General features: G+C 56.3%; 1 protein-coding gene across 4 annotated transcripts; it reads left to right on the top strand.

Moving 5' to 3' along the window:
• The first annotated feature begins 1043 nt into the window (after positions 1 to 1043).
• TESK1 (testis associated actin remodelling kinase 1) lies at positions 1044 to 27262 on the top strand. Of its 4 annotated transcripts, none has more exons than XM_061612689.1 (10): positions 1044 to 1839; positions 17379 to 17500; positions 18456 to 18504; positions 18698 to 18844; positions 19022 to 19104; positions 19220 to 19310; positions 19523 to 19606; positions 23335 to 23424; positions 24541 to 24688; positions 25206 to 27262. In XM_061612689.1, exons 1-10 carry the CDS (start codon positions 1585 to 1587, stop codon positions 26189 to 26191), a joined length of 2055 nt encoding a protein of 684 aa, XP_061468673.1. In that variant the 5' UTR covers positions 1044 to 1584; the 3' UTR covers positions 26192 to 27262. The 4 variants fall into 4 exon arrangements, with proteins under 4 accessions (XP_061468673.1, XP_061468681.1, XP_061468685.1 ...); XM_061612697.1 differs by lacking the exon at positions 1044 to 1839 and adding an exon at positions 7055 to 7140; XM_061612701.1 differs by lacking the exon at positions 1044 to 1839 and adding an exon at positions 7451 to 7475.
• The last annotated feature ends 9 nt before the right edge of the window (positions 27263 to 27271 follow it).

Here is a 27271-nt window from a genome sequence, read left to right as displayed (position 1 = left end):
ACACAACACACACACACAGAGGAAATTCACAAATGCTGCTGGTAACCCCCTCCCCAGATCCTCTGAAGGGGCAGGAAAGGACAAGAGTGCAAATGGTAGGTGAAGGGACATCTTTCCTAGGAGAGAAGCCTTCAGGGCCTGCTGGAGAGAGAAAGAGGCACTGCCGTCTTTTCCATAAAAGAGGAACTTGGAGATCACCCAATAACTGACTGGCAGGAGGTTCAGGGCAGACAAAAGAAAATTCTTCTCTTCCCCCCCCCAATTGATTTATAGAAGGCACTGCTGCAAAAAAGTGATGCCCACTAATGGCCTTAGGCGGAAATTAAACTAATTCACAGAGCATGTGACCAAAGGGGGCCCATCTGAGCCACATCCTGTTCTCACAGTGGCCAACCGGATGCCTCTTTTGGGAAGCCACAGGCAAGCAGGCCCTGAGCGCAAGAGCAGGACTCTCCCTCCACTTGCAGATCTCAGCAACTGGCTTTGGGAGGCAGAACCAAACCCTCTTGCCTTGACTTGTGGCCATGGACTCTCTTAGCCAGCATAAATGTGACCAGTCCCTTTTCAAAGCCATCCACTTTGGTGGCCATCTCCCCTCTCTGGGAAGGGAATTATTCAGGGAGTGAGCGATGCTTTCCTTCACTGCTAGTTCTGAGAGTTCCCTGGATGAGAGTGTCCCTGTTAATAACAAATGCAGAAGGGGGTGAGAAGGTTGGGCTCCGGGCGCTGGTCTACCTCTGGGCCTTTGGTCTGATTTGGCAAAGCGTATCTTACGTGCCTTTTGGTATAAGTGATGAGAGTGAAACGGAAACTCCATGTTCAGAAGAAGTCTACCTCAAAATACCAGGTGGGGTGGGGGTGAGAGAGAATAATAAACGAACAGCAGAATGGGGCAGGCGAGTCCTGTTCTTTGCACACCGCTTGCCTGTATCCCTCGCCTGCAAAGCGGCTGTTGCGTGAATCCACCATTAAGCAAGCCAAGGTGGGCCACCCTAGTTGCAGGACGTTGGTGGGGAGGGAAGGGTCGAGGGGGGCTCTAGGGCTCGGGTGCCGCTCCGGCCCGGCCGCGGAAGGGGCGACTCGGATGCAGGGCTCTTAGGTGGCCGCAAAGAGGTGCCGGGGCGCAGGCCTACCTCGGAGGACGCCGTGAGGGGGCTGCCGCTGTGGTGGCGGGCTCGGCCCCTCCGCGCCCGAGGCTGGAGTTCCAGTGCCTGGCTGGACGCGGCGCAGGTACCTCCCCGCGGGGCTGAGCCCGGCAGAGGAGAGCGGCGCGTAATCGCGCTTCGCTCCGTCCCCGGCCGCGGCAGCCGAGGAGTTAAGGCTCGCCCCGCCCGTCCGGGCTCCGCCTCCGTCGGTCCCTCCGCTCGGCAGGCCTCAGACAAGCCGAGATCCCGAGCGGCCGAGCCCCGCGACTCTTGCACCGGCTGAACCCCTGCGAAGCGGAGCCCCTCGCCCGCCGCGCTCCAGCAGGGAGCACCTGCCGTGCCGAGCCCCAGCCGGCCTCACCGCCCCTCGGCGCCCCCCGCCCCGGGCCGGGCCAAGCGAAGGGGCGCCTCGGCCGCCGCCTTCGCCTCCGCCATGTGAATGGCCCTGGGGGTGCTGCTGGCGGCCCCGGAGATGGACTGGGAGAAACTGCCCCGCCGGCCCGGGCTCTCCCTGCGACTGGACGAGGCAGGGGCGGCCGAGGGGGACCCCCCGGCGGGGGGCTGGCAGGGCGGCGGCGGGCGGCTGCGGCCCTCCTCCTACCGGGCCCTGCGCAGCGCCGTCTCCACGCTGGCCCGTATCGACGACTTCTACTGCGAGAAGATCGGCGCCGGTTTCTTCTCCGAGGTCTTCAAGGTAAGCCGCGCGGCCGGGGAGGGGGCACGGCAGGGGGCGCCCTCGGGGAGCTGCCGGCGGGGGAGCGCTTCGCTGCTCGTGCCGGGGGGCTCCAGGTAGGAGGAGGGAGGGGAGCCAGGCTGGTGCCCAGCGTGGGCCTGGGGACCTCCTTTTCTCGGGGGGGGGGTCCGTCTCTCTTGCTTTTCGGACATTTCCAGGCGGGGGCGGGGAACTTGGGCAGGGCCTGTACCTACCCTGAGAGAGCCCGGTGTGGTTCTCCAGCCAGGAGCAGCCAGGCTGGTCGAGGGGTGGTTTTCCGCGGGCTCAGCCTTTAAAGGGCTCCAGGAGAGGTTCAGGCCCGCCTGGGAGAAAGCAGCCGCCGCTGCCGCCCCCTCCTAGCCAGGTTTTGCCTTGAGCGCTGACAAGCCCCTGGGGTCGCACAGGTTCCTGTTGCTCCTGCGGGGACGTGGCCTGGCTGTGGTGGCCCCTGGGAGGACGCAGGAGCCACTGCTGGCCTGCCTGGGAATCTGGCAAGTGTGCCCAGGCGCTGTGAGCCCCCACCCGGGCCTGTGCTTCCGAGGTACTCCAGGCCTGGCCTTGGAATGACAGCTGGGAGGTGTGTTGAACCTGTGGAGGAGGCGAAGGTGCCCTGCTCCCGGGCCTGGCGGGGAGGTGAGAGAGGCTCCCTTCCGCCTCTGCCGCTGGTGGGTGGTGGTGGTGTGCCTCTTCTGCACAGTGGGTGGGTGGGAGTGTCCCAAGAGGAAGAGGCGCTGTTGGCATCCTGAGCGCCCGGCTGAGGTGGCTGAGGCGTTAAGGGCACTTCCGAGGACTACGCTGGGGGGAGACTGGGAGAGGGAAAGGGGTGCCTTCTCCTCTGCTCCCGAGAGGGAGGAAGCAACCCACGAGAGCAGCTAACAAGTGGCGATGGAGGCAGAATCCTCCTGCAGGCTGGGGCCTTGGAGCCAGGAGCCAGGATTGGGCCAGCTGCTCCTGCCTCCGATAGCTGCGAGCCTATGTGCAGGGGGCCCCAACCTGCCTACTGCCCTCCCCCCCACTCCTGGCAGGAGGAGGGCTTCCCCTCTTTAGGGAAGTGGGGCAAGGGCTTCCAGGCTGGGCACTCTGTTTTAGCACGGCTGCCTTGCAGGGTTGAGCCTGCTCAGACTCAGGCTTGTGGGCACCTCCTGTGGGGTTGCTGGTGAAGCATCCTGTGGTACCGAATGGATCCAAATATCGTCTGCTTAAGGACTCGGCTGCAGCGTGGTGGAGGGTGGCCTCTCGTGGCAGTGTGGGGAGGGGCCTGCCCCCCTCTTGCGTGGGCCCCCTACTTGCTTTCGCCCTGGCTGAGGACCCTCCTCCTCCTCCTCTTCCTGCTGCCATAGCCAAAGGCTTGGCTTTGCCTGCTCTCCTTAGCAACCCCTTGCCCCAAAGTGGTTGTTGCATGAACTCTGCCCCCGGCTCCATGTGGTGGGTCAGATCAAGCTCTCTGCCCACGGCGCTCCTCCGCAGTAGTCTGCGAGGGTTTCAGGACAGGGTGGCCCAGCAAGGGAGCTTCCACCTGCCAAGTGCTCTTTGTCACATAAGCACCCTCTCCCCCAGGTGCAGCCTGCTCAGGGCTTCGTGCTCCTCCACTAAAGGGATGGCGGAAAGCACATTCTGGCTCAGGAATGGCTGCGTGCCTTGTCCTTCGCTGGACAAGTCCATGATAGCAGGTCTTAACACAGGCTTAAGCTAATTCCCTCTGTAACCCACCCACCCCGCACCGTCTAGCCTTCCACCAGTCAGCTAGTCCTCTGCCTGCGGCTGCGGCTGCATACGCACAATACATTTAAAGTACATTTACTTTAAAGAACCCACCCAAAGAATCCTGGGAACTGTGGTTTGTTGAGGGTGCTGGGAATTGTAGCTCTGTGAGGGGTAAACTACTGTTCCCAGGATTCTCTGGGTAAGAAAACGTGCTTTAAATGTGTGGTGTATACGCAGCCACTATGGACACTTCCAGGAGAGTTCTTTTATCGTTGCCTTTGCCCCAGGAGCGCCTGGCAGCGCTGGTGAAGCCAATGCCACTTGCTTGCCCTCTGGGTACTTGGGGTGGGCGGGGGGTGAGTGCCCATCTTCCAGCCCAGGCCACGGAAGGCCCCATCAGTTGTGGGTCCTGGCGAGAGCTGCCCTCCTTCACCGCCATGGTCTCTCCTGGTTGGGCTCTTTGCACTCAGCCCTGAAGGTGTCCTAGTTGTTGGGGGCAGCAGTGCATGCTGGGATTATGCCATGCCAGTTGCCGGCTGTTTGTTCTTGGCAGGACTTTGTTGCTTTGGCATTCCTCTCCTTCCCAAAGTCCCTGGTGCCCCGCAGTGCCCAGGCAGGAGAGGAAGTGAAAGTTCTCTTAAATAAACCCAGGCAAGGCATCATCTGGGCTCCCGGGAAGGGTGGGGAGGACAAGGTACGGGCAGCTCAGGCAAGTGGAGCATAGTGCAGAATTCCAGGCTGTGGTGGGCCAGTGAGGGTTTTGCCTTGGCTTTTGGGTCTTTGCCATCTGGTCTTTTCAGCTCCCTGTTGCCGGCAGATGCCAACTGCATTGGGGCCCATCCCAGGCCACGTACAAAGTGAGCCTTTGCGTTCACTTGGCTCTGGCCTGTCGTTACTTGGAACCAGCCACAGCCTTGCTGTGTGGACCATAGTCCAGGGCAGAGCATGTCTCACGACTCATTGGGCCCCCTGGGCATCCTGTTCTTGCCACGGCTGGTCTAAGGCATTTTGCCCCTTCAGTCGCTGCCCAGCCCGGCCGAGAGAGCATCATTGCAGCCTGCCTGCTTCAGGGCCTTGGGCTGGGCTGGGCTGGGCTGGCTGGCTGTTTTGTGAGAGCGCAGGGCCATCTGGGGGAGGGAAGATGCCCCTGCTCCAATCAGACGGAGGACTGCCACAGTGGAGGTGCTGCTCCTTTTGCCCTGTCCAGCCCTAAATCCCCTGGATTTGTCTTACTGTCTCTACAAAGGCAGCGGCATCTGTGTCTGTGGGGGGGTCCTCCCTAGCCCTTCTTCAAGCAGCCCCTTCTGGTTACCCATTTCAAAAAGCATTTATCTTTCAGAGTCCCCTGTTGTTGAATGAAATCAGCTTTCCTGATGTGGCAGCATGCAGGTTTTTATTGAAAAGGTTCTTTATGGCTTTGAAGGCCCTACAGAAGGACCCAAATATCGATACACCTTTTTCTGTGCTGGAACTGTGGTCAGTGCTCTTGGGGGCTGGGAACACTTCTTTGCTATGGCCAATAAACTGAGACCAGTTGCTGCCTCCTCAATGATACAAGTCAGCCTTTGCCAACCTCCAGATGTTTCAGGCCACAGTTCTTAGCATGCTGGCTGAGAATGATGGGGGTTGTAGTCCCAAACATCTGGAGGGCACCAGGTTGGCAAAGGCTGATAATAGTCAGCTGCGTGCATGGCCACGCCTCTCTTAGGCCTTTCTGAGCCAAATTTATCTGCTCCTTTGGGAGTCCTGGTTGCACAGTTCAGGCGTTATGTGAGGATGCTTTCCCCAATCTGGGGTAGAAACCAAAGAGAGGGTTGGACTAGATGGCCTTTGAGATCCCTTCCAACTATGATTGTATGAGAGGTCAGTCTGTCCATGCATGCAGTGCATTGGCAAGCCAAAAAAGACTCTGATCTGATTGGATTTCCCTATGTCCTCTGGCAATGCTGCTGAGCACCTCCCTGGATTGGCTCCTGCCTGGTTAGCTGTTGTGGCCAGGGAACTCTCTCGCTGGGCTACTTGCTAGCCTGTTGTCCTTCCCACAGTGGGGATGCTGAACCCCACATTGCTGTGTTGCTTTGCCTGTGTGGGCCCATCCCAGCTTGGGAAAGTATTTTGTAAATATTGGAAAAACTGGCAGGTAACGTTTGCTTGTGTTAGGGTCTGATGGCTGCTTCTGGAGTCAGGAAGGAGTTTTTCTGTTCCTCAGATTGGCCAAGATCCAATTCTGGGCCTTTCCCAGTTGCCGTGGCTTGTCTCACTTGCTTACGTCATCTGGAGGTCTGTGCCCTGCAGGCCCTTTCTGAGGAGAACCTGCTTCCTCTGGGTGGCTGTCTGAAATTTGCCTTGCGCAGGTTGGTTAGAATGGGGTGTGAGCGGGCCCTGCCTGTTGGGAGTGGAGGGGCTGGCCCTTTCAGCCTCTCTGCCCTGCCCCCCTCTCCCCCATAGAGGCTTTGGTGGTCTGAATTTCTCTCTCCCACACTCGCTGCATGTAGGTCTCCCATGTAGGCTGTGCATATGGTTAGCATGCAAAGCTTTGCATCTGGGAAGGAGGTGTGTGCATCACACCGAAATGTGCTGAAGGGAAGGGCTGCTCAGAGGCACTGCTGGGGCCAGTTTGCAGCAGGAGCCTCTCTTGCAAGGCAGGGATTGCTCCACAACTAACAGGGAGGCCCTGCCCCTCCTCATCGGTATTTGGGGAACTGGAACAACAACAACAACAATTTATTGTACGGTCACAGACCCAATAAGACAAATCATCAGATAAAAGAAAAGTCTATAAAACATTTAAAATATACAATAAAATATAAATATGACTTTAAAATGGAACATTTATAGTTTGAAAGAGTGGACCATCTTGCATATTCTTTGAACTGAAAAAGGAACTTAGCTACTAACTCTGTGGTCAGCTTGTTGGTTTCAAACTGGAACTGGAACAACAACTAAAGTTAAGGCAGCTCCCCCCCCCCCCCGTGCAGATCAAAGGAAAAAACAAGTAGCAAAAAGGAGGTTCCTGACTGATTTGGGGGGGGGGGAGAGAGAGAAAGGTACACTCTCTGTCTTACACAAAGACAAACACACACAGCCTCTGGGCCAGGGCTGCACAAGTTGTGACCGCCCCCACCCGGAGCCAAATGAAGACTACCAGCCCTACCTTGGGCCTGCAGGGCCTGCAGACACACACACGCTTTGTGGAGGCTCAGGCCACGAACGCCAGCTCTTTTGGGCCCCTAGCTTAGCTTTGTCGCTGCGTTCCGCTTGGGGAGGCTCACAAGTTGTGCAGGCTTGGCCCAGAGTCTGTGGGGTGTGTGTGTGCATGTTTGTAAGCTGGAGTGAGGCCTGGCGGAGGAGGGAGAGGCCTGTCCTGGCCTCCTCCGTGTGTCGTCTTGGGTCCGGCTCATTAATGTTGCCTTAAGGAAGGCTGGGCTTTTCCCCTGCCAAAACAACCCCGATCTCTGGGGCATAGGCGGAAGCTGCTGGCCAGGCTGTGGGGAGTGGGATGCGAAGGCCCGGGGAGGTGGGAGAGGAAGGCCCGGCGCAGGGGAGGAGGCCCGGCTGGGCTCCGGCTGCTGTTGGGAGGTGGGTGGCAGCAGCCCCGGCTGAGCTTGGCGCGAGGAATGTGCCTGGATTCCAGGCCCGATGCCAGGAAAAGGGAATGGCGGGTGGGGGGAGAGTGGGTGGCATCGCAGCAGGAGGGATCTTGGCCGCTCCTCTTCCTCGGAGCTGGAGTGCATCGGCACGGAGGAGGAGGAGAAGGGGGCCTGTTCCGGCCTGCCTGCCTGCCTGCCAGGGGCTGCCCCGGCCCAGGGGCTCACTGGCAGCACTGAGGCAGGCCCTCTTTCCTCCTGGCGAGGGAGGGGGCTTTGCCCTTGGTGCTGCCAGAAGCAGCTTTGCTTGGAGCCCAGGCCTTGGAGGTGGGCGCCCTTGCAGCACTTTGTGGGAGCTGCTCCTGCCGCTGCCTTTCCCGGCCTCCCTCCCCCAGGCTGACTGGCCTTTGATCTCCTCCCTTGCCTCTTCGGAGGGATTACCGGCATTAGCTTCGCAGGCCCTGCCAGGCCAAGGTGGCTGGGGGGGGGGGATGTCAGGGCCGGCTAGTCTGGGTTTGCCCCCCTGCCTCATCCTGGTGGGCAGGCCGGCGGCCATGCTCTCTCCAAGCGAGCGCCCCCTCCCTGGCAGCCAGGGCAGGGCTGGCTGCTTACGGCCCCTGCGATAGTCAGCTTTGGCGCCGTGGAGCCTTTTCTGCTGGGGGGGGCAGCCCCTCGTGGTCAAAGGGTGCCCACCCAGAGGCACCCAGCAGAGGGGCCTTGGCCACCACAGGAGGCCGGGAAGGCACACGTGCCCTTGGGCGCAATGGCTGCCTGTGTGCCCGTGAGGTTGTGGGAGGGCCTCTGGTGGCCTGCTTTGCAGAGAGACTCCGTGTGCGTGCGTGGGCCTGTGTAGTGGGTGGCCAGAGTGGCCGGGTGTGCGTGCGCCGCCTCTCTTTCCCTTGCGGTGCCTTCTGGGGCAAAGGTGCGGCTGGCCTGGATCTCTCCTGGTCCGAAGAAGGGGGCGACAGGCAAGGGGGCGAGCTGCTGCGGAGGGGGGGCATGGGCGACCCTTGCCCGTTCATCTGAGGGAGGCTTGCCCTGCCAGGAGGGTGCAGAGCCTGGGAGCAGAGAGCCTTGCAGGGGGTGGGGTGGGGGTTGGAAGGGCTCTTCCTGAGTGAAGGGGCGGGGAGGGAGCCTTGGCCAAGGGCCAGCCAGACTGGGTGGGGGGGTGTAGCTGCAACTGCTGCTGTTCCTGAGCCCATGCCTCCCTCCTCTCCGAGGGCCGCCTGAGTGTGTGTGGGGGGGTGACTGAGAAATGCAAGGACTGCATGGGGATGGTGGGGAGGACGCCAGCCTGTGGGGCAGGCGCAGAGCCGCTTGGGAAGGGAGGGGTCGGGGTAGCCAATCCTGTGCAAACAAGCCTTAAAAGAGGGAAGGGAACGGGGAGGCTGCCTTGCAGGGCCCATCCAGCCGGCCATCAACTGCACTGACAGGGCCCAGGCCAAATCCCCCAGGGCCCTTTTAGCTGGAGATGGTTCGGGCTGGTTCCCGCACGTTCTGCAGCCAAAGCGGGGTCTCCGATGTTGGGCTGTGGCCCTTCAGGGTAGGGGCCGTGGCTCAGCGGTGGAGCGCCTGCCTGGTGTGCACAGGGTCCGGGTTCAGGCCTCAGTGGCATCTCCGGGGACTTGCCTGACCCCCTGGAGAGCTGCTGCTGTCAGTGTGGACAGTACTGAGCTGGATGGACCAGTGGCCTGATCCAGTGTGGGATGACTTCCTCCGTCCCTAAGCTGCCTGCTGCTGAGTCTGACTGGATCCACCTAGCTGAGTATTGCACACCCTGACGGGCAGCAGGGCTCTCCAGGGCCTTGGGCAGACAGAGGCCTTTCCCACTCCTCTTCCTGGAGGTCTTTTTAACTGGAGATGCTGTCAGGGACTGAACTGTGTGCGAGCAAGGTAAGGCTCCAGCGCATCCTCGCCCCGGATCAAGCAGCCGGTGCGTGAGGTTCTGCCATGGCCTGAAAGCGATTTCAGAAATGTGCTTGGCTGTAGCAGAACATCGGGAGGTGCCTTATACTGAGTCTGACCATTGGTGCCTCTAGCTCAGTGTTGCCCACACGGACTAGCAGCAGCTGTCCAGGATTTCAGGCAGGGAGTCTCTCCAGTCCCTACCTGGAGATGCCCTTGTGGATGGGACCTGGGACCTCTTGGGTGCCAAGCAGAGGATGTGCCACAGAGCTGTGGCCCTTCCGTGGCTTTCATGAGTGTTGCTAACCCCGGTGTGGCCGTAGTTGTGTTGAGCCAGGCTGAATCTTGGACTGGCTGTGGCAAGATGGCTTGGGAAGGATTTTGTGTGGGTGCCTGATGAAGGATGTTTCCTCACCCTTACGGTGCCCAGAACTTGGAATGGAAGAATCAATTTCTTATAAGCAGGTCTCTCATTTTGCCATCAGGGCTGGAAAAACTCCAGGCATTTTTCAAATAGCTTTCTAAATTGTTTGTTATTTTTCACTGGCAGTATTTTTAGCTTTTACCGTATTTTTCTTGTTTGTCCTCAGACAACAACCCAATAAGGTAGGCCATGGCTCTTCCCATTTTGTTGACAGAAGAACTGAGGCTCTCCTCACTGAGACCTGCTATGCCTGATAGTGTTTTTAAATTAATGCTTTCTGTATTTGAACTCTTCTCACACCACAGTATTGCCATGCAGGAATATGGGCCATATGTTATTTTGTGGTTATTTACAGTATTTGGATTGAAATTCTCCCAGGAACATTAATCCTAAAATATAATAAGTGTATCATAGAATCATAGAGTTGGAAGGGCCCTATAAGGCCATCAAGTCCAACCCCCTGCTCAATGTAGGAATCCAAATTAAAGCATAGATAAATAAAAATCGGCCCCTTCCAGATATTTTGAAATCTTACCCCCAGCTGTTGGGGAAAAGAAATTTCAGCCAAAGTGTGGCCTTTTGCAATAATCCCAGACCACAGTCCCAGAATTGCTGACACTTCCGAGCCAGCAGGACTTCCCTAAAGTTAAGCCTTGGGAGGAGAACAGCCACAATCTTATTAAAACACTTGGCTTACTAAGAGGCTGGAAACTAATCTTGGCAAGATCTCTTTGGGTGCCGCTTGGAGGGTCACTTCCTGGCCTTTAGAGGAGGTGCCCTTCAAAGGGACTTTATTGCAAAGGTGCCTATGAGTTGCGTCTCTGCTAGTGGGAGTTCTTCCCTTGCCTCATTACCTATTATTCTCCCTTGTTTATATGTAAACACAGGCCCAGATCGTTAAATCAGCAGTCTTGCATCATGTTCCCCCTGCTGGCCTTTCCCTTGGATGATTTTGTATTTGATGCTGTTAACCTGGGCCTGTAGTGGCATTTGCCTTGGCTGCTCTTGAAATGGGGCTGATGAGGACAGGGTCAGTGAGAAAAGGAATATCTGTCTTAAGTCTCTGATAACCCTTGCACTGCTTGCTGACGCGTCTGGTTGGCCCCTCTGAGAACAGGGTGTGGACTGCATGGGCCCCCTTGGGCCTGACCCAGCTGTAGTCCGGCGCTTCTGATATTCTTAAATTCTGCTGTGGTTGGAGTTTGGTTAGTCTTTGCTTTCTGGTTTATCTTGTTGGGTGAGATTGCCGCCGTATCGTTTCAAGCTTGCAGTAGGCTAAGGGCTGTCTGCCCTAAGTATTTTCTTCAGTGATTCTGCCTGATCAACAAATGCTACAAGAATGGCAAAGCTCCAGCCATCAGACACAGCTCTGTAGACCCTCTTGAAGATGCCCACCATCTGGCTCTTGGGCCAGAGTTGTGGGTTTTAATTTATGGGTTTTAATTTGGTATGGTTTAAATTTGTATACTTGTTTTTAACGTTTTTACTGTTGTAAATCTCCCAGAGAGCTTCGGCTATGAGGCGGTATACAGATGCAATAAATAAATAAATGGTGTAGCATCTTCTGTTTGTCTGGTAGCCTTAATTGCTGCTGCTGCTCCTGCTTGTTTGGGCCGTCAGTTAAGCAGCTGAGCAGAAGGAAAATGGTTTCCGCCCAGTATGTGCTGCAGATGTAAACCAGTTTGGCTGCCCAGGCTTCTCTCCAGATAACCCCGAGAATCGTAGCTCTGCGAGGCTGCTGGTTTCTGTTAGCTCCTCAGGATCTTGTTTGGCAGCCATGACAGTTGAGCATGTCGGCAGTGTAGGTCTGCCTCGCTCTGCCTCAGTTTGGCTGTGGAAGACATTGCTGGGGTTTGGAAGCCAGCCCTGGCCTGGCCTTGCCATTGGCCATGTGTGTAGGGGGGCACAGGGACCCCGAGCCTCCTTGGCAGCAGCGTGTTTGGCTGATCAGTCCTGCACTTTGGAGCAAATTCTGAATTGTAATTTATTACAAGCAAAACAGACAGGCCCCTCCTCATGCAAAGGCGCGTCCTACCTTGACAGAGGGGGCTCCTCTGGAGACGTCTGTGCTGTGTAAGTGTCAGACTCTGCCTGAATAAACATATTGGTTCTGCCCTGTGTAGGTAAGGTTAAGTTAATGCTTTCAGAATCTTTAAAATTTGTCACACAGTTTAGGGAAGCACCACTTGTGGGTTTGGGGTGGGATTTTTCTACATGCAAGTGGGGGCCATGGGGAGGTGTCACATGCTGAGGTCACGTGTCCTTTCCTCCAATCGCAGGAAGATTCATTCTCTCTATTTAAGCAAAAACTTGCAGCATGCTTGAAGGTTGACTTATACCAACGTTAAGGACTGGCAGGCTGTTGTGACTTTTCTTTTGGCCGGACCCACTGCTTGTGTGTTCACGTCTGGCTCACCTCCTTACTCTTCTGCAGGGAGCCCGTGCCCTCGGGTGCTTCTGCCTTGGGCAGGGCAAGCCAGGCAGTGGGGAGATGGGACTGAATGTGACACCCAGCGAAATGCGATCTCTGTGCCCAGGTCACTGTTTGGTGTCTTAGGGGTTGATTCTGAATAATTGAAGAGCTTCGTGGAAGGGATGAGTTAGGGAGGCTGGGCTGGGCTATCGCCTTTCACAGATCAGGCAATGGTGGCATCAGGCTCTGGGGGTGGGGTGGGAAACTAGTCAGGGGCACACACACACACATTCACTCACTCACTCCTCCTTGGAAGCATTTTCTGGCCCCTGATAGCATCTGCCCTGCAGGGTAATTGAGAGAACAGCTGGAACGGCCAAGGGAGATGCCAGCTCCACCCCCGCACCACCCCACAATATCCCCTGACTGAGTGGGCTGGTGTGTGTGTGTGCAGTTCTGGCAGATCCTTCTGGGGTTGAGCAATGACCCACGTTAAGCTTTTCTCACTACTGCTCCAGGTAGTTGGGGGCAGGCTCAGCCCCAGAATTTGGCAGAGCTCCTTCTGGGATGATGTGAAGAAGTCAGTAAGGAAAGGGGCCCTGAGCATGTGCAGAGTGCATTTTCCTCCTGCACCTCTGGGGTTTTTGGGGGGCAGGGTGGCTGGAGGAGGTAGCTTCCCACTCACCCTGAAACCCAAGCACTGCGCTTGTTGGGAGATGGAGTGTTGAGGTGTGGAAGTTCTGGAGTCTGGACCTGGGACCCCTCCAAGGCTCTCAAGGATGGCCTCCCTCCCGAGGCTCTGCTATCCCATCCTGGTGTCCGGCCATGCAACAGTGAGGAAGCCCCCCCCCCGTTAATGCCGCCACCTGCTCTGTGTCTGGGCCCTGCGTCTCCTGCCCCAGCGCTGAGGCTGGCCTCTGCCAAGTGTGTCCCAGGCTCCTCCTGTTCGTCCCTGGGGCGTGAGGATCTCTGTGGGCTGCAGGGGAGGGAAGGAGGCCTGGCCCTGGCTCCGACTCCATTGCTTTGCAAGAGCATCGACTAAAAAGGGCAAGAGCAGCGGCTGACGGCAGCGCTGAGGAATCCGGGAGGCTCTGTGGATGGATCCCTGCAATGCATGTCCGGGCGGGGGGGGGGATGCAGCGGCTGGGCCCTGCTGGTGCGGGTGGCAGCTCTTTTGGAGACCTGCGGGGGTGGGCTGAGGGCTGGTGCAGGCCCCTTCCTCCCCCCTTCCCACTAGAGGGAGCCCTGATTTGAAGGCTGCCTTGGGAGCAGCGTTTGGCTGTGCTGAACAGAGAAACCGACATGCTGCGCTCGCACGCACACACAAGCTGTGGTGCCTGTCAAACTGCCTTCAGTGTCGAATGTTGACAGGAACATGAGAAGAGGCCTGTGGCTGGCTCAGGCCAGTGGCCCATCTAGCCCCCCATTGTGTTCTCACAGTGGCCAAACAGGTACCTCAATGAGAAGCCTGCAAGCGCAACAGCAGCACACTCCTCATTGCTGATTCCCAGCATCTAGTAAAGTAAAGCAAAAAAGCCAAGGGTAGCAAACTTGGATAAATGTAATCAGTCTATATATACAGAACATTTGGCTGGAACCCAGCCCTGCCCCTCCTCCCAGCTCCAAATGTGTAGAGGCTTAAGGGAAAGGTGCCCTGCACATTCTTAACAGAGAGAGGCGCATTGTTAATCTCACAGGTTTTCACTTTGGTCAAGCCCTTGCTGGTGCTGCGCTCCCCAGCAATTGTGACATGTATGAGAGCAGACTAAGTTGGCAGTAGCCGGTCACTGAGCATGTGTGAAGTGCTGTTTCCTCACCACAGAGACCCTGACTGCTCTGTGTGTGCTCAGAGGTACCAAGTCAGTGCTGCTGGTTTTAGTCGATGTAGTTGCTGGTGTTAGAGTTCAGAGAGACGTCTGCATACCCAACTCCCTCAGAGCAGGTGCTGCAGCGTGGTGTCTATATATTGGCCAAGGCAGCTGATGGCCACAGGCCTTTCCCTCTGCGGGGGGGGGCTCTCTTGAGCAACGCCAGGTGCTGCTTGGTAACCCACCTGCAAAAGGGCATGCATGTTACCTTGCTTGCACAAGACGCAGATGTGCATTATTCACCTCCTGAGCCTTTGAAGTACCCCCAGCTGTGTTCGGTAGCCTTCAGTTCTCCGTAAAACCGAGTGCTTGGAGAAGGAAGGGGAGTAACGGGGCATTAGTCTGCCTTTTTATTTTGGGGGAACCTGATGGCTGGCCTGGAGATTCTTACTGGTGTTTTCCTGAGGCCTGGGCTACCCATGCAGCAGAATGAGGGGCTGGAATGGACTGCGCCACCTCAGACAGCAGGAGAGCGTGTGTGTGTGTGTGTGGCCTGTGCCATGTTTGATGCAATGCCTCTTAAAAAGTGCTCAGAGCAAAAGCAAGCTCTGCGTGGGAGTCTTCAGCTGTCTGCAGAGAGTATTGGGGGGGGGGAAAGGCTGGCTGGCTGGATCTCTCCAATGGGACAGTGGAGCCAACACAGGAAAAGCACTGCTGTGTGCTGTTGACCTACTGTTTCCTCCCCATGACCCCAGGGTCTCTGTCTTGCCGTGATTACAGTGGTGAACAGAATTAGCAAAAGCCAGAGGCTCTCCCTCTGCTGGTGCATTCAAGGGCCTCCTCAAGACATGCCTGTCCCACCGACCCCAGCCCCCCCCGCCTAACCCACCTGACCGTCCTTTGCTCTTTCCTGCCTTTCTTTTCTTCCCAAATGTGCCCTTTCTCTAACCTTAGCTTGCAGGCAGGGCGTGCACCCCCCCCCCGTTTCTCCACGATGCCTTGCAATTTTAGATGCAGTAATAACACACCAATAAAGGGGTACAACCAGCCGCCTGGCCGTCTCCACTGCAGATCCATAGTGTCAGGCGGCCTCTGCGGATACGTGAACTTCACTTGAACTTGCAAGCATATTACACTTAGGAGCAAGTCCCAAGTACAGGCTAAGCTTGCATTTTCTAGCCCCCCCCCTTTTACAGAAGTCCTTGGTGTGGTGAAGCTCTGGCCTACCCCCCCCCGCCTGTCTCTTTACAACACTCCAGTTCACTCAGCTTCCATTTCCTGGAGGTGGGCAGGAAGACCATGCCACTCCTCCCATGTGTCCCATGCTATTTTCTGAGCAATGGGCAACTCCTGCGATTAGCTGGCCAGAGCCAGCTGTCAACCAGAGCCCACCTAGGTCAAGTGTCCTTAAATGCATCCCCAATGGCAGCATCTCCAGGGAGGGGTGGGAGAGACTTCCTGTCGGAAAACCTGGAGAGCCATTGCTGCCAGTCAGTGCAGGCTGTACTGAGCTGGACAGAGCAGTGGCCTGGTTCCTGGTTCCGATGCTGCCTACTTGTGAGGAAGGCGCTGGGTTTGTGTGAGTGTGCAGAGGCTGGGCTTAGCTAGGTTTCTAAATGTTTTCTTTATTGTCTTAAAGCGCTCTCCACCTTTCCCCTTGTGAACTCTTGAAACATTATTTTTTGTAATAAATTTCTTAAAATCGGCAGTTGGGCTTCTTGCGTGCGTTTGTGCCGTTCTCCAAAGGATTATTTCCCCTTCCTGGTGTCTGAGTGTCTGAGAGAGAAAAGCAAACTCCCTTGGGCTCCAGTCCCCTCAGCAGTGTTGTTGGGGTTTCACTGCCGCCTCAGGGAGCGTGGTGGCAGTCTACCTGAGGGACCGCTTGCACGGCTGCCTACCCAGCCTGGCAGTCGTGCAAGGGCAGAGGAGAAAGGCTTTCCCCCTTTACGCTTGGTATTTCAGCTTAGGTTGACTCTTTCTTTGACAGGCCTGTGCCATTTTCCTGAATGTTAAGCTGGCCACTGGGCCACAGTGCCATGTCCATCTGGGGTGGGCAGCAATTCTGCAGTCTTCTTTGGGGGCCTCGGCATGGGGTGCCCACTAAAGGGCTGTGGGGATGGAGGAGAGGCCTGAGGAGGCCGTGTTGTTTTCGGGTGCTTGTCTCAGTCATGTGTGGAAGCCAGAAGTGTAGTCCTCAGGGGTCTTGGGGGGTCTTAGTCCCCTTATTTTTCTGGGAACAGGGTCCCAATGTCTCCAGCATTCTACGAGCGAAACAGCATGAAATAGGAGTGTGCTAGCAATTGAGAGGAGTCTTCTAACAAGCTTCCTTATCCTTTCCTGCTGATTGGCTCTAATCAGAATGAAAGGAGGTGAGTCAGTCACTGAGAAGAGTCTTCTCAGTAGCTAACTTTCTCCTCGTTCATGCTTATTGGCTCCTAGGGACGTCTGTTGTGGGAGCAGGCAACAACAAGGATCTCATTCTCAACCCAGTGGCAAAAAAGGGGGGCATGGCTGTGACTATCGTGAAGGGACCCTGCATGTCTGAATTTGCCACTACGCTGCTGGTGGAAGATGTGTGTGATGGTGAGAGTTTTAGAGGCAGGGCGGTGGAGGGGCTGTGTGAGGGAGGCAGCGGACTCCTGAAGGCTCAGCCAAATGTCTCTTTATTTATTATTTCTTGGCCAGGATCTTTTCCCAAGGGCTGGGGCTGCATGCCTGATGGGATGTTTTGTGTGCCCTTGGGCAGGGGAGGGTGCTCAGCTGTGGGAGGGGTGCATGATGTGTCCATGAAGGGGAAGGGGGCCTTTGGAATACCCTCCCAAAGGCAGTGAGACAGGAACCAGCATTCTACTGTTTCAAGCACCAGGTTAAGACATTTTTATTTTCCTAGGGTTTTAAAATCTATTGTATTTTAGCTAGTGGAATAATATTTGGTTTTTTATTTTTTATTCGTTCTGATATTGCGCAAATATTGGTGGTAAGTGGCGGTAACTCAGCCGAAGCTCTGCTCACGGCCGGAGTTCGATTCCAACGGAAGGAGGAAGTCGAATCTCCGGTAAAAGGGGTCGAGGTCCACTCAGCCTTCCATCCATCCGTGGTCGGTAAAATGAGTACCCGGCATATGCGGGGGGGGGTAAAGAAAGGCCGGGGAACTGGCAATCCCACCCCATATGTACGGGTCTGCCTAGTAAACGTCGCAAGACGTCACCCTAAGAGTCGGAAATGACTCACACTACAAGTGCGGATGTACACAACCCTGGAATCCATGTGTAGATAAGGTTCAGTTCAGAATCTTTAAGAATGAATGAAACAAAATAAATGGCTCTTGTGTACCCGTGTAAGCTGCTCTGAGCGTATTGTATTCTCGTGGTTAATTCACCATTCGTTTCTCATTTCACGAGCACTCTTCAAAGTGCAAAGGGCTTTATGATTAATTATTTTACCGACGTTGCCTCCAGCAGAGGCCCGGGCCTGGGTGTCTTTCTAAGCCGTGTGGGGCAGCGATGGAGGCGGGGGCTCCTGTGCCATCCATGGCTCTGCAGGCAGGAGAGGAGAGGCCTTCCTCTTGCTGTGGGGCCGCCCCACTCAGCTTCCTGCCCCCTGCTCCAGCTCTCATGGCTCATCTAGGGAGCGGCTGTGGAGCTGCTAGCAAGGGCTTCTGCCCTCTCCTCTCCCTTCAGGTGAGGCATCGCCAGTCCGGGCAGATCATGGTGCTGAAGATGAACAAGCTGATGAGTAACCGTGGCAACATGCTGCGTGAGGTGCAGCTCATGAACCGCCTCTCGCATCCCAACATCCTCCGGTGAGTGAGGCACGCTCTGTGTGTGCGTCTTGATGTCCTTTGCCGTGGGTGGGCAGCTGTGACCCAAAGGAATGATGACGGAGCACATCCCAGGGGCTCCAAAGACCTTCCTGCCCGCCTCCCTTCTCTCCCCCATAAACTGCTTCAGCAAGACTGGTTGCCACCCCACTGCTGTGGGCATGGGGGGGTCCTGCCCCTTTCCTCCTGGCAGGAGACGATGTACGTGTGTTTGTGGGTCTCCCCCTCCTGCTCAAGGGCAGGCAAAGCCCTCTGCTGCCTCCTTCCTTGGGGTGATGATCTAGCTTGTTGCTCTTCCCTTTGAGCTGCGTGTGGATTCATTTCAAAATGCAAAGGGATCCTCCCTTGCCAGGGCAGGCTGTTGGTCCCCTGTGGGAAGGGCCCGGGTGCTGCTATGGTTGGTGGGCCCAGATGTTAATGAGTGGCCGTGGGGGCTGCGGAGCCGGCGCTTGCTGCAGGAGGCAGAGAAGCGACAGGTGGCCTTTATGCGGCCTGAGCCATCCCAGCTCCTGGGCTCCCCTTGTTGCCCTCCTTGGTCTGGGGCTCTGCCATGTCCCCCTTCCCAGCTGCCATGCCTGGCCCCTCGCAAGAGACACTTCAGGCAGAATAAATTTGGAAGCTGTTTTGGTGCCACTTGTGCCAGGAGGAGAGACTCTTCCCATTTTACAGGTTGGGGCCAGAGGCTGGCAATCACTCGCTCACCTTGGCGTGCTGAGTTGGTGGCTGGGCAGAGATTTGGAAGGGGGTCTCCACCCATCCCCCCAGGACTGGCATTGGCGGATGGGGGAGGGCTAAACCTGGGGCAGCTCATTGGAGGCAGGTTTGGGGGCTGGGGGGCTGCCAAGGCACTGCTGTGGGAGGGCATGTTTCATGTGGGCAGAGGGAGGGTCATCTTGAGTCCTGATTGGCTCCTCTGTCTGTCTGTCCTCCGTCTCAGGTTCATGGGCGTCTGTGTCCACCAAGGCCAGCTCCACGCACTGACAGAGGTGAGGGTTGCTTGTCTGCTGGGCCCAGGCAAGGCAGCAGCTGGCCCAGGCCTGTTCTTGGAGGGGCGGGGGAGAGGGGATGTCTCACAGGGGATTGATGGTGGAGACTGGAAAGGGAGAATGGGTAGCAACTGCATAGCACCCTCCCTCCCTCCCTCCCTCCCGCCTGCCACTTTTGGGGCTCTCTCCGCAGTACATAAATGGGGGAAACCTGGAGCAGCTCCTGGACAGCCCCACCCCTCTGCCCTGGCCCATCCGCGTCAAGCTGGCCCTGGACATCGCCCGCGGCCTCCGCTACCTGCACAGCAAGGGCATCTTCCACCGGGACCTCACCTCAAAGGTAGGTGGGGAGGGGGCTGCCTCCTGACCCCCCAGGGGCCTTCCCTGCTTCCCCTGCCTCCAAGCAGCCACGGGATGCTGCTGTGCCCTCCCCCCGGAAGTGGCTGTTCTGCAAGCTGGTGTTTGTGGCTGGGGGGGCTTCATAGTCTCTTGTTCTTCTTCTACCCCCCCCCCCCAGAACTGCCTTGTGAGGTGTGAAGATAATGGCTACACAGCTGTTGTGGGGGATTTTGGCCTGGCGGAGAAGATTCCCACCTACAGGTGAGCCGTCCAGCCGCTGGCTGGGGGTGGGGGGCTGGGGCTGTGTGGGGCGAGCGGGTGGGTGTTCGGTTCCTGTTTTGCATGAATGCTCCTGCCTCCTCTGCTTCCCCCCCAGTGAGGGTGCCACAAAGGAGCCTCTGGCTGTGGTTGGATCTCCATATTGGATGGCGCCTGAGGTCCTGCACGGGGAGCTGTACAATGAGAAGGTAAGGGGGGAGGGAGGGGGCACAGCCTCCCCTACAGTGATGCCAGCCTGGTTGCAGACAGGGGTGTTTAATGGGTGGCGCACGGTGGGGGGCAGAGGAAATGTGTGCCTGGGCCTTAAGAAGGGGGGGTTGGAAACTCTTCCCCTCCCAGGCCTGTTGGTGCAGGGGCTGCTCCATCTTGCCTCACGGCCGCCCCTCTTCCGTCCTGCCAGGCTGACGTCTTTGCATATGGCATCATCCTCTGTGAGACCATCGCCCGGGTGCCAGCTGACCCCGACTACCTGCCCCGCACTGAGGTGAGCCCCTCCGTCCTTCCCGCCACTGTGCCGGCTGCCCTGTGGGCGCTGCTTCCTTACGCTTGCCAGCCTCCTGCCTCCCCTTGCCCTGCCTGGGTCCTTCTGGCCAGATTGCTCCTTGGGGCTTGAGTCTTCTGGAGGCACCGCAAGAGCTCATGCTGGCTGTTCCAGTCCCAAGGTCTGGTGCAAAAAACAGATTAATATTTAGACCTCAAACTCATCCTGTGCTGAGGACTCGAGGTTGAGTCATAATGGCGGCAAATCCGCAGAATGACGTTCCCGCTAAATGTCGGGTTCTGCATTAAGCCCAGAGCCGTTGCAAACGAGGAGGTCTTGTCATGCTTCCAGGGAGTGCTCAGGCTTAGGCTTTGGTGAGTCTCCAGGGGAAAGGAGGCAAGGAAATGGCATCCACCCATAAGGAGGAGGAGAAAAGGCCAGGATTGGGAAATACCTGTCTCAGGACCAACCAGGACGGCTCAGAGTAGCAAGCAAGATTCCAGGTTCTCCAGAGCTCTCATTCGAGCTGGATGTTACGCAAAGCCAGGTGGCAGGGAGAAGGGGGGGCAGGGGGTTGCTTGCTATTGTAGCCATTAAGGCCAGTATCTAGACACCGTCTCAAGCTGGAGTCTGCAGACTTAACTGGATTTCTCCCTGTAAGATGCTGCAGGTCTCTGGCTATATCTCGGATTCTGGGTCAAAGAAGCAGCCAAGGCTGACCCCCTGTTTTTTGGAAACAGAGCAGTGACCCAGGCCTCTCTCTAGCCCTCAGCGAAGGCCAGGGGCTCCTAGTTTGGCAGAGATTAGAAAGAAAGTGAAACATGGTAGTCTTTGCATTTCACAAAGGCCTTTATCTTAAGCACGTGATGTGGGGATGGATTAGTTGCATAGCCTGCTCAGAATCGAAAGGGCACATTAAGCTGCTCGTGTGTGAAACTGTGTCTGTTACTGAGATGCTCTCTTCTTTCTTCCGGGGGGCGGGGAATTGCCTGCCATGTTTTTCTCCCTAGCTGAGCTGTTAAGGAATCAGGCGGGGGTGCAGCTTAACTGGGGAAAACTCATTGCTTTCCTGCTCATTTTAATATGTTCTATATTTCTGTTTCTGTTTGGTGTAAATTCTGACCGGATTTCTCCGCTCTTCTTTATATCTTAAGGATGGTGATAGATTTTTTAAAAAACTGTTTTACTGCATTTTCTTGTCTTTGTTCTTAGCTGTCTTGGGTGCTATATTTAGACCGGCAGGGCTTACATGGGAATAATAGGCAAATATGTAAATGAATCGAACTCTGCGCCTCCCTGCAGCATGAGTGGGCCATCGGGGATCCAGTCATAATGCGGGTGTCTCCCAGCAGCCCTTCCTGGCTGCCTCCCACTGGGGTTGGGTAGCCACTTTATGACATACGTTACATTTGCAGGGTGAGGAAGGAGGGGATGATTCCTCCTCCACCACCACCTGTGGAATTTGTATTGCAAGGACCCTTGGATGATCTGAATAATCATTGAAGCAAATAGATTAAATGTTCCTTAAGAGGAGGAGGTGGAGCTGTCATAGCCCAGGCCAGCCTTCCCCAAACTGGTAATCTCCAGATATTTTGGATGGACTACAGTGCCCATCAGACCCAGCATCAAGTGGATGTGCTGGTGGGGGCTGGTGAGCATTGTAGCTCAAAACATCTGGAGGGCTCCACGTTGGGGAAGGCTGGCTCAGATGTTTCTCAAGTGAGCTCTCCTGCCTTTGAAGGCTGTTGCAGGAACACAGTGGGGGATCTGTCATGGGAGCTCCCTAATTTTTTAGCAAAAGGCGTAAAAGCATCTGTGGGGAGGCACAGATTGAACAGGGGGAGTGGTGCTGGGGGAAGGCTTGACCCACAGAGAGGCGCTAGAGAAGCAGGACTTTCCACCAGATGCTGTTTACATCAGGGACACATTTTCTGGGCATGTATAATTTGGATCAAGATCTGAGCAGGGTGGTTCACGACAGAGGCTCTTGGAGGTCACTGATTCATAGGGTCGCTATAAGTCGTAATGACTTGAAAGCACATAACAACGACAAAAATAATTTGGAGACAACTGAGGGCCAAACTAAGCATGATGTTAAACATCCTGGTTTGGGATCTTTTTTTTTAAACAAAACCTTTAAGTAGTAGCTATGGGAGTCCAGAATCGGGACTTTCTGGAGCAACGCTATGCCATCTACTTATTTATCTGTTTGTTGTATTTCTGTAGCGCCCCATAGCCAAAGCTCTCTGGGCGGTTTACAGTACCACTTTGTATCTTTCCAACGGAGGCATTCTGGGGGATCAGGGTGACCTGCTGCGTTGCTGACTGCAGTTGAGCAATTCGGTTTAAGAGAGAAGAAAGCGAAATCTGGTGGGGGGGTGCTGCAGCTTGCCCCATGGAGCCCCCCCCCTTTCTGGAAAGAAAAACTGTTTCGGAGAAGCTTCCTCCGAGCAGTTTCTGCCTTGGCTCACCTCTGAGGGGAGGAAGCACAGTTTCCGCTGCAGCTCAGAGCCCTCACCTGCCGTGGTGCTTCAGGAGTTGTGCAAGGAGCCCTGAGCTGCCACCTTCACATTTCTTGCATCAGTTGCCAAGTCACCCGGCGTGTCGCTGGCTCGGAACTGGGCCACAGCCTTCTTGTTCTGGGCTGCGTCCTAATAATACATTGGCACAGACTGTGGCAGCATTAGGGCTGGGCGGGCACCACCACTGGAGTTTCTGGAAAGGCTGGTCTGGGGCCTGGAACATCTCCCGGCCGGTGCCAGGCTTCAGCAGGGGAGGTTTTGTCTGGCACTTTGCAGGAGGGAGGGGCTTGGGGAGGCCAGTGCTGTGGGCCTCCCACTGCCCAGCCAACTCTACTTCAGCAGTAGTCTTAACTTCAGGGCTCCCTCCTGGCCAGCAGGCTGTCCGCAAGGGGAGAGGCTGGAGGAGGAGGAGGGCCCTTAGGTACCCTGTTCCATGCCACCACCGTTTCCCTTCCTTCCCCCAGTCTCAGATTAGAATGGAGGAAGCCCCTCAGAGCAGGGACTGTTTGTGAGGAGTGAGGCTGAATGGACCCTGCCGTGTCCCTAGACCGGGCCCATCCCAGCCTCTCAGTGAGATAGTGGCGGCTGACCTTGGCAGGAGGAGAATGCCAGACGGATGGAAACTCTGCTCCTGGACGGGCCTTGGATGGACCTCACGGGGAGAGGGGTGGAGGGGGGAGTCTCCACTGGTGGGGTGAGGGGGGCTGAGCGCCTCCACTCAGACTGGCTTGCCCATCATCGGTCCTTGCTGAGAAGGGGCTGCTTGCCACCTAGTGGCCAGGGTCTGCATTGCACTCATCCCTCTGGAGTGCTGTATGGGGAAGGAGGGAGGGGCCCCAGGCTGCTCAGAACTGGGGTGCCTCCTGCACTCCCTCCCCCCCCCCCCGTGCCGGGTTGCAGTTTTGGGGCCGTACCTGAGAAAAGCCTGCAGTGGCTGCTACGAACAGGAGCTGCCATTTCCCAGCACAGAATTGTACAGGAGGTACTTTTTTCCAAACCCAGTGATTCTTCCATGGTTCAGTGCAGATGTTGGCTGGGGTTGCACTGCCCACTCGGCTTAGCCTGTCCAAGGGCACTTTGAGCCTGGGTCAGGCAGAGATGGCGCTTTCATCTGAACGGGGCCAGAGAGTGGTTGGGCTGCCGTCTGGCCCTGACAGACTCCTCTGCAAAGAAGGTTCTTCACCTCTCTCCCTCCCTCCTTCCCTGCAGGACTTTGGGCTCGACGTGGCCGCTTTCTGCAACCTGGTGGGAGCCAACTGCCCTGTGACTTTCCTCCAGCTGGCCTTCCACTGCTGCAGTGTAAGCCCCCTACATTTTTTGATCCTCTCTTGGCCCTGTGTGTCTGTAGATGTGAGAACACGTGTGTGTGTGTGCTGATCAGCCTCAGGGGAACATATCCTGAGGATTAGAGGTCCCCAGCTACAGCCACGACTGCTTCCATATGTCAGCTGAGCATGGACTATCTATCAGTCGATCTCTATTGATCTGTCTAATTGATCTATCTATTCTTATCAATTTATCAAATTATATCCTGCCCTTCCTCCCAGTAGGAGTCCAGGACGCAAGCAAAAGCACTAAGAACATCATAAAAACAGACTTTAAAAGATATTGAAACCAAACAACCATTACAAACATATTAAAACAAAACATATTTAAAAACATTTTTTTAAAAAAGCTTTAAAAACACCTTTTAAAAAAAAGCTTTAAAACATATTAAAAAGCAATTCCAACAGAGAGACAGACTGGGATAAGGTCTGTCTGTGTATTCCTGTGTTGCCAATTTGATTTGATTTCTTACCACCCTTTACCACAAGGGCCCAAGGTGGGATACAACAATAAAATTTACAACTATACAACAAATGAAACAGTTACAACCATAAAACAAGAAAAGTGGAAAAAATTAAAAACTGTTCCATATATAAAACAATTCCAGCTATAAGCACAGTAAAAAAATAGTTGCAATACAGATGCGGATAAAAGGACAAAGATCTGCACTTGAAAGGCATATTTGAAGGTGTTTCCTCCCTGCGGCTCCTTCCCTCCCTTGCGAGGGGCGCAGGGGTCCGTCTGCGCCTGCTTTTTGGAGGAGACCCGAGAGGGCCTGCGAAGGTGGTCTTGACACCATTCAGAGGGGTGTCACACCCAGAAATCTGCGCAGCATTCAGACTCTGGGAGTCTTCAAGGAGAGTGCAGTTCCCTTCAAGACATGTTGAACCTCCTGCCTTCCATCACACAAACCACTTAGTAGTTCCTGGCCCAGACCCCCGTTCTGTTTATGGAAGGCAGGAGACAAGCTCTGGCTTTCTTTCTGTTCCTTGGTTCCTCCTTGTTTCCTTGCCAAGGGCCCCCCCAACAAAGCAGAGATGTGCCCTAGTTGCTGCTGCACGGAGTGCCTCCTCTCTTCCTCCCCTCTAGATGGAGCCCACGTCAAGGCCCTCCTTCCTGGAGATCACTCAGCGTCTGGAGACCATCCTGAAGCAGCAGCTGACGGCCAGAGACTCCAGTGTGACCCTGCAAAGCGAGGGGACCAGCACCCCGGGGAGCCCAGCAGCTGTGCTGAACGGTACCGCTATTTAAACAGCTTTTAAGCGCAACTTGCAGAGTGCTGCCTGTTTTTGCTGCCTTACTTGGTACAAGGGTAGCTCACTTTAAACAATAGTTCTAAGGATTTTTCAATTAACATTTGTCAATTGCCTGGTATTAGTGAGGAGGGAAGGCAGCGTGTAATGTTTTACATGATGAAGCAGGTGAAGCCGTGTCTGCCTGAGACCTCCCTCCAAACGCTTCTCCCAGGCCATTCCTCTGTCTTGAGCGCTGGGATGGGGGCACAAGTGAGAGCCTTCGCTCTGGTCCATCCTGCCTCTGAGTAGAGCATGGGATGGGATTGGGGGGGGGGGGTTCTCCCCTTAGATCTTGAGCTTTGATGCTTTTTCAGGCCACCAGGTGATATCTCTCTCCAGCCCTCCTCAAAAACGAGACGCAAGGCAGGTTCAGCTTCCGGCGCTTCTTCCTGGGCTAGACTTGGGTTTTGCAGCCCCGCAGGATGACTCCTGGCATGCCCCCTCCTTCCTTTGTTCCAGGTAAAGCGGCCAAGGGCCCTCCACTCTCCATGACTCTCTCCCCCCTGCTGGACCAACACCTCCTGCCCCCAGACCAGCGCCTCTCCCGGAGCCAGTCGGACATGTTCCCGCCCGGGTCGCCCTCCGTGCCCTGCGCCCAGGACACTCTGCAGCGGGTCAACCCCTTCTCTCAGCGACACGATCTCAAGGGGGGCAGGATCAAGCTCTTTGACACGCCCAGCAAGTCTTTGATATCATTGACCTTTGACCTCCCGCCCCCTTCGCCGTTCCCGCCAGGCACTCCCATCACCCCGGAGCCCGCAGTGGAGGCGCAGTGCGACTTCTCTGAGCCCGTCACCTTCGTGCGCAGGTGCCACTCACTGCCTACCTCCCCAGAGCTGCCTCGCCGAGGGCAACCCCCACCCCGCAGCGACTGCCTCCTGGCCCTGGACTGCAGCAGCCTTGAGCCCTGCTGCTCCCCTCCCAGTGAGCTCATGGACTGTAGTCCCGACAGCCCTGCTGCCGCCCTCCCGGAGCCCGAGGCCCCTGCACCGCCTCTGGCCAACGGCAACTTCATCAGCACCGCTGTGTCTGGGGTGCAGCCATGGCCCTCCAATGGGCTCCTCCTGAACAATAACAGCAAGCCCCTTGGCTGGGGTGGAGGGTTCTCGGAACTGAGCGTGCCTCCCGGCGTGGAGGGCGTGCAGCCAGAGCAGGCCGGGGGTGCGCTGGTCCTGAGCGCCCCTGGCGGCGGCGGCGGCAGCAGCAGCAGCAGTGTGATGGAGCAGGAGGAGGTGCTGGCCTGTCCTGCCTGCTGCCTCGGGCCCTTCAGTTTCAGCTTTGCCTCCGTCTGCCACCGGGTGCCTGCCGCCAGCACTCCTCGCTACCAGAACCTCAACTGCGAGGCCAAGAGCCTGCTGTGCCCGGACCGGCACCAGCACCACCACAAGGGCTCTGGGCCAGTGTTGTCGGAGCCCAGCCTCAAGTTGCCGGAAGCTCAGTCCTAAAGCTGGCGCAGGCGACGGGACGTGCCCCGTGGGGCGACCGAGGGCTGTGAAGCCACGACGGACCCTCAGCTGGACTCTCAGCCTCAGGGAGGCAGCAGCCTAGTAGAGAGACCAGTTGTTGCCATGGCAACTCTTGGCCTGCTCTCAGGTCCTGGCAAGGGGGAGCCTGCAGGGGGCTGGGGGCTCAGCCTGTGGCCTTCCGTAGCAAAGGGGCTGCCCAGTGTCTGGACCCCCACCCTGGCAGGTGCCGTTAAGAAGTGGGAGGGGATCTCTGCCCACAAGCCAGGCTGAAGTGCAATAACATGGCTGTTTGTATACACCCTGTCTCTCTCAGCCAGGGGCCAGTTGCTTTTCCAGGAGACGGAGGCCACTCCCTGGTGTCTGAGACCCCCGTAGGTTTCCTTCTGGCTTTGCCCTACTCAGTTCAGTGCCTCGCTCCCCCCAACCTCTCACTCCCAAACTTGTTCTCCTTATAGCCTTTGGGAGGCTTTTCAGGCCAGGTGCGGCCCTTCCAGTGTGGGCTGGAAATTGGGGGCTGAGAGTCCCTTTTCTGCTTGGAAGTGACGGAGGAGAACAAAGCTCCTCGGATCGTGGCTGGTGTGCGTGTGTCTGTGTGTGTGTGAGTCAGTCAGGAGCAGTTCTGGGACCGGGGAGGCGTTCTCACAGGTGACATGGGCAAAAATGCCTTCAGATATAGGTATGGGTGGGTGTCAGCCACATTTGGGGACTAGAAGACGGGGGAGGGGCACATTCGTTTGGATCCCCAGCACTGGAGGGATTGGCCTACTTTAGACATGGTCCTGAGCTGTGTGAGTGTCCTGGTGGGGGAAGGCCAACCTTGTACCCCCAACACGCCTCTCCTCGTTCTGCCCCAGTACAATAATGACGAGCGGAGTTTTTCCTGGCTGCATTGCAGCCGCATCCTGCGTGAGGCTCAGCGCCTGCCCCCTTTTGCCCTCCTATATTCAGAGCACTGGTGGAGAATGCAGCTGCATTTTTAATAATGATAAATGCTACTTAATATATTCAGCTTATTTAAAGTGTTGAAGAAATAAAACGTGATGCCTGTCACATCTGCCT

The sequence above is a fragment of the Rhineura floridana genome, chromosome 1, assembly GCF_030035675.1.
Source record: "Rhineura floridana isolate rRhiFlo1 chromosome 1, rRhiFlo1.hap2, whole genome shotgun sequence".
NCBI lineage: Eukaryota > Metazoa > Chordata > Lepidosauria > Squamata > Rhineuridae > Rhineura > Rhineura floridana.
This window is presented reverse-complemented; position numbering and strand designations above follow the sequence as displayed.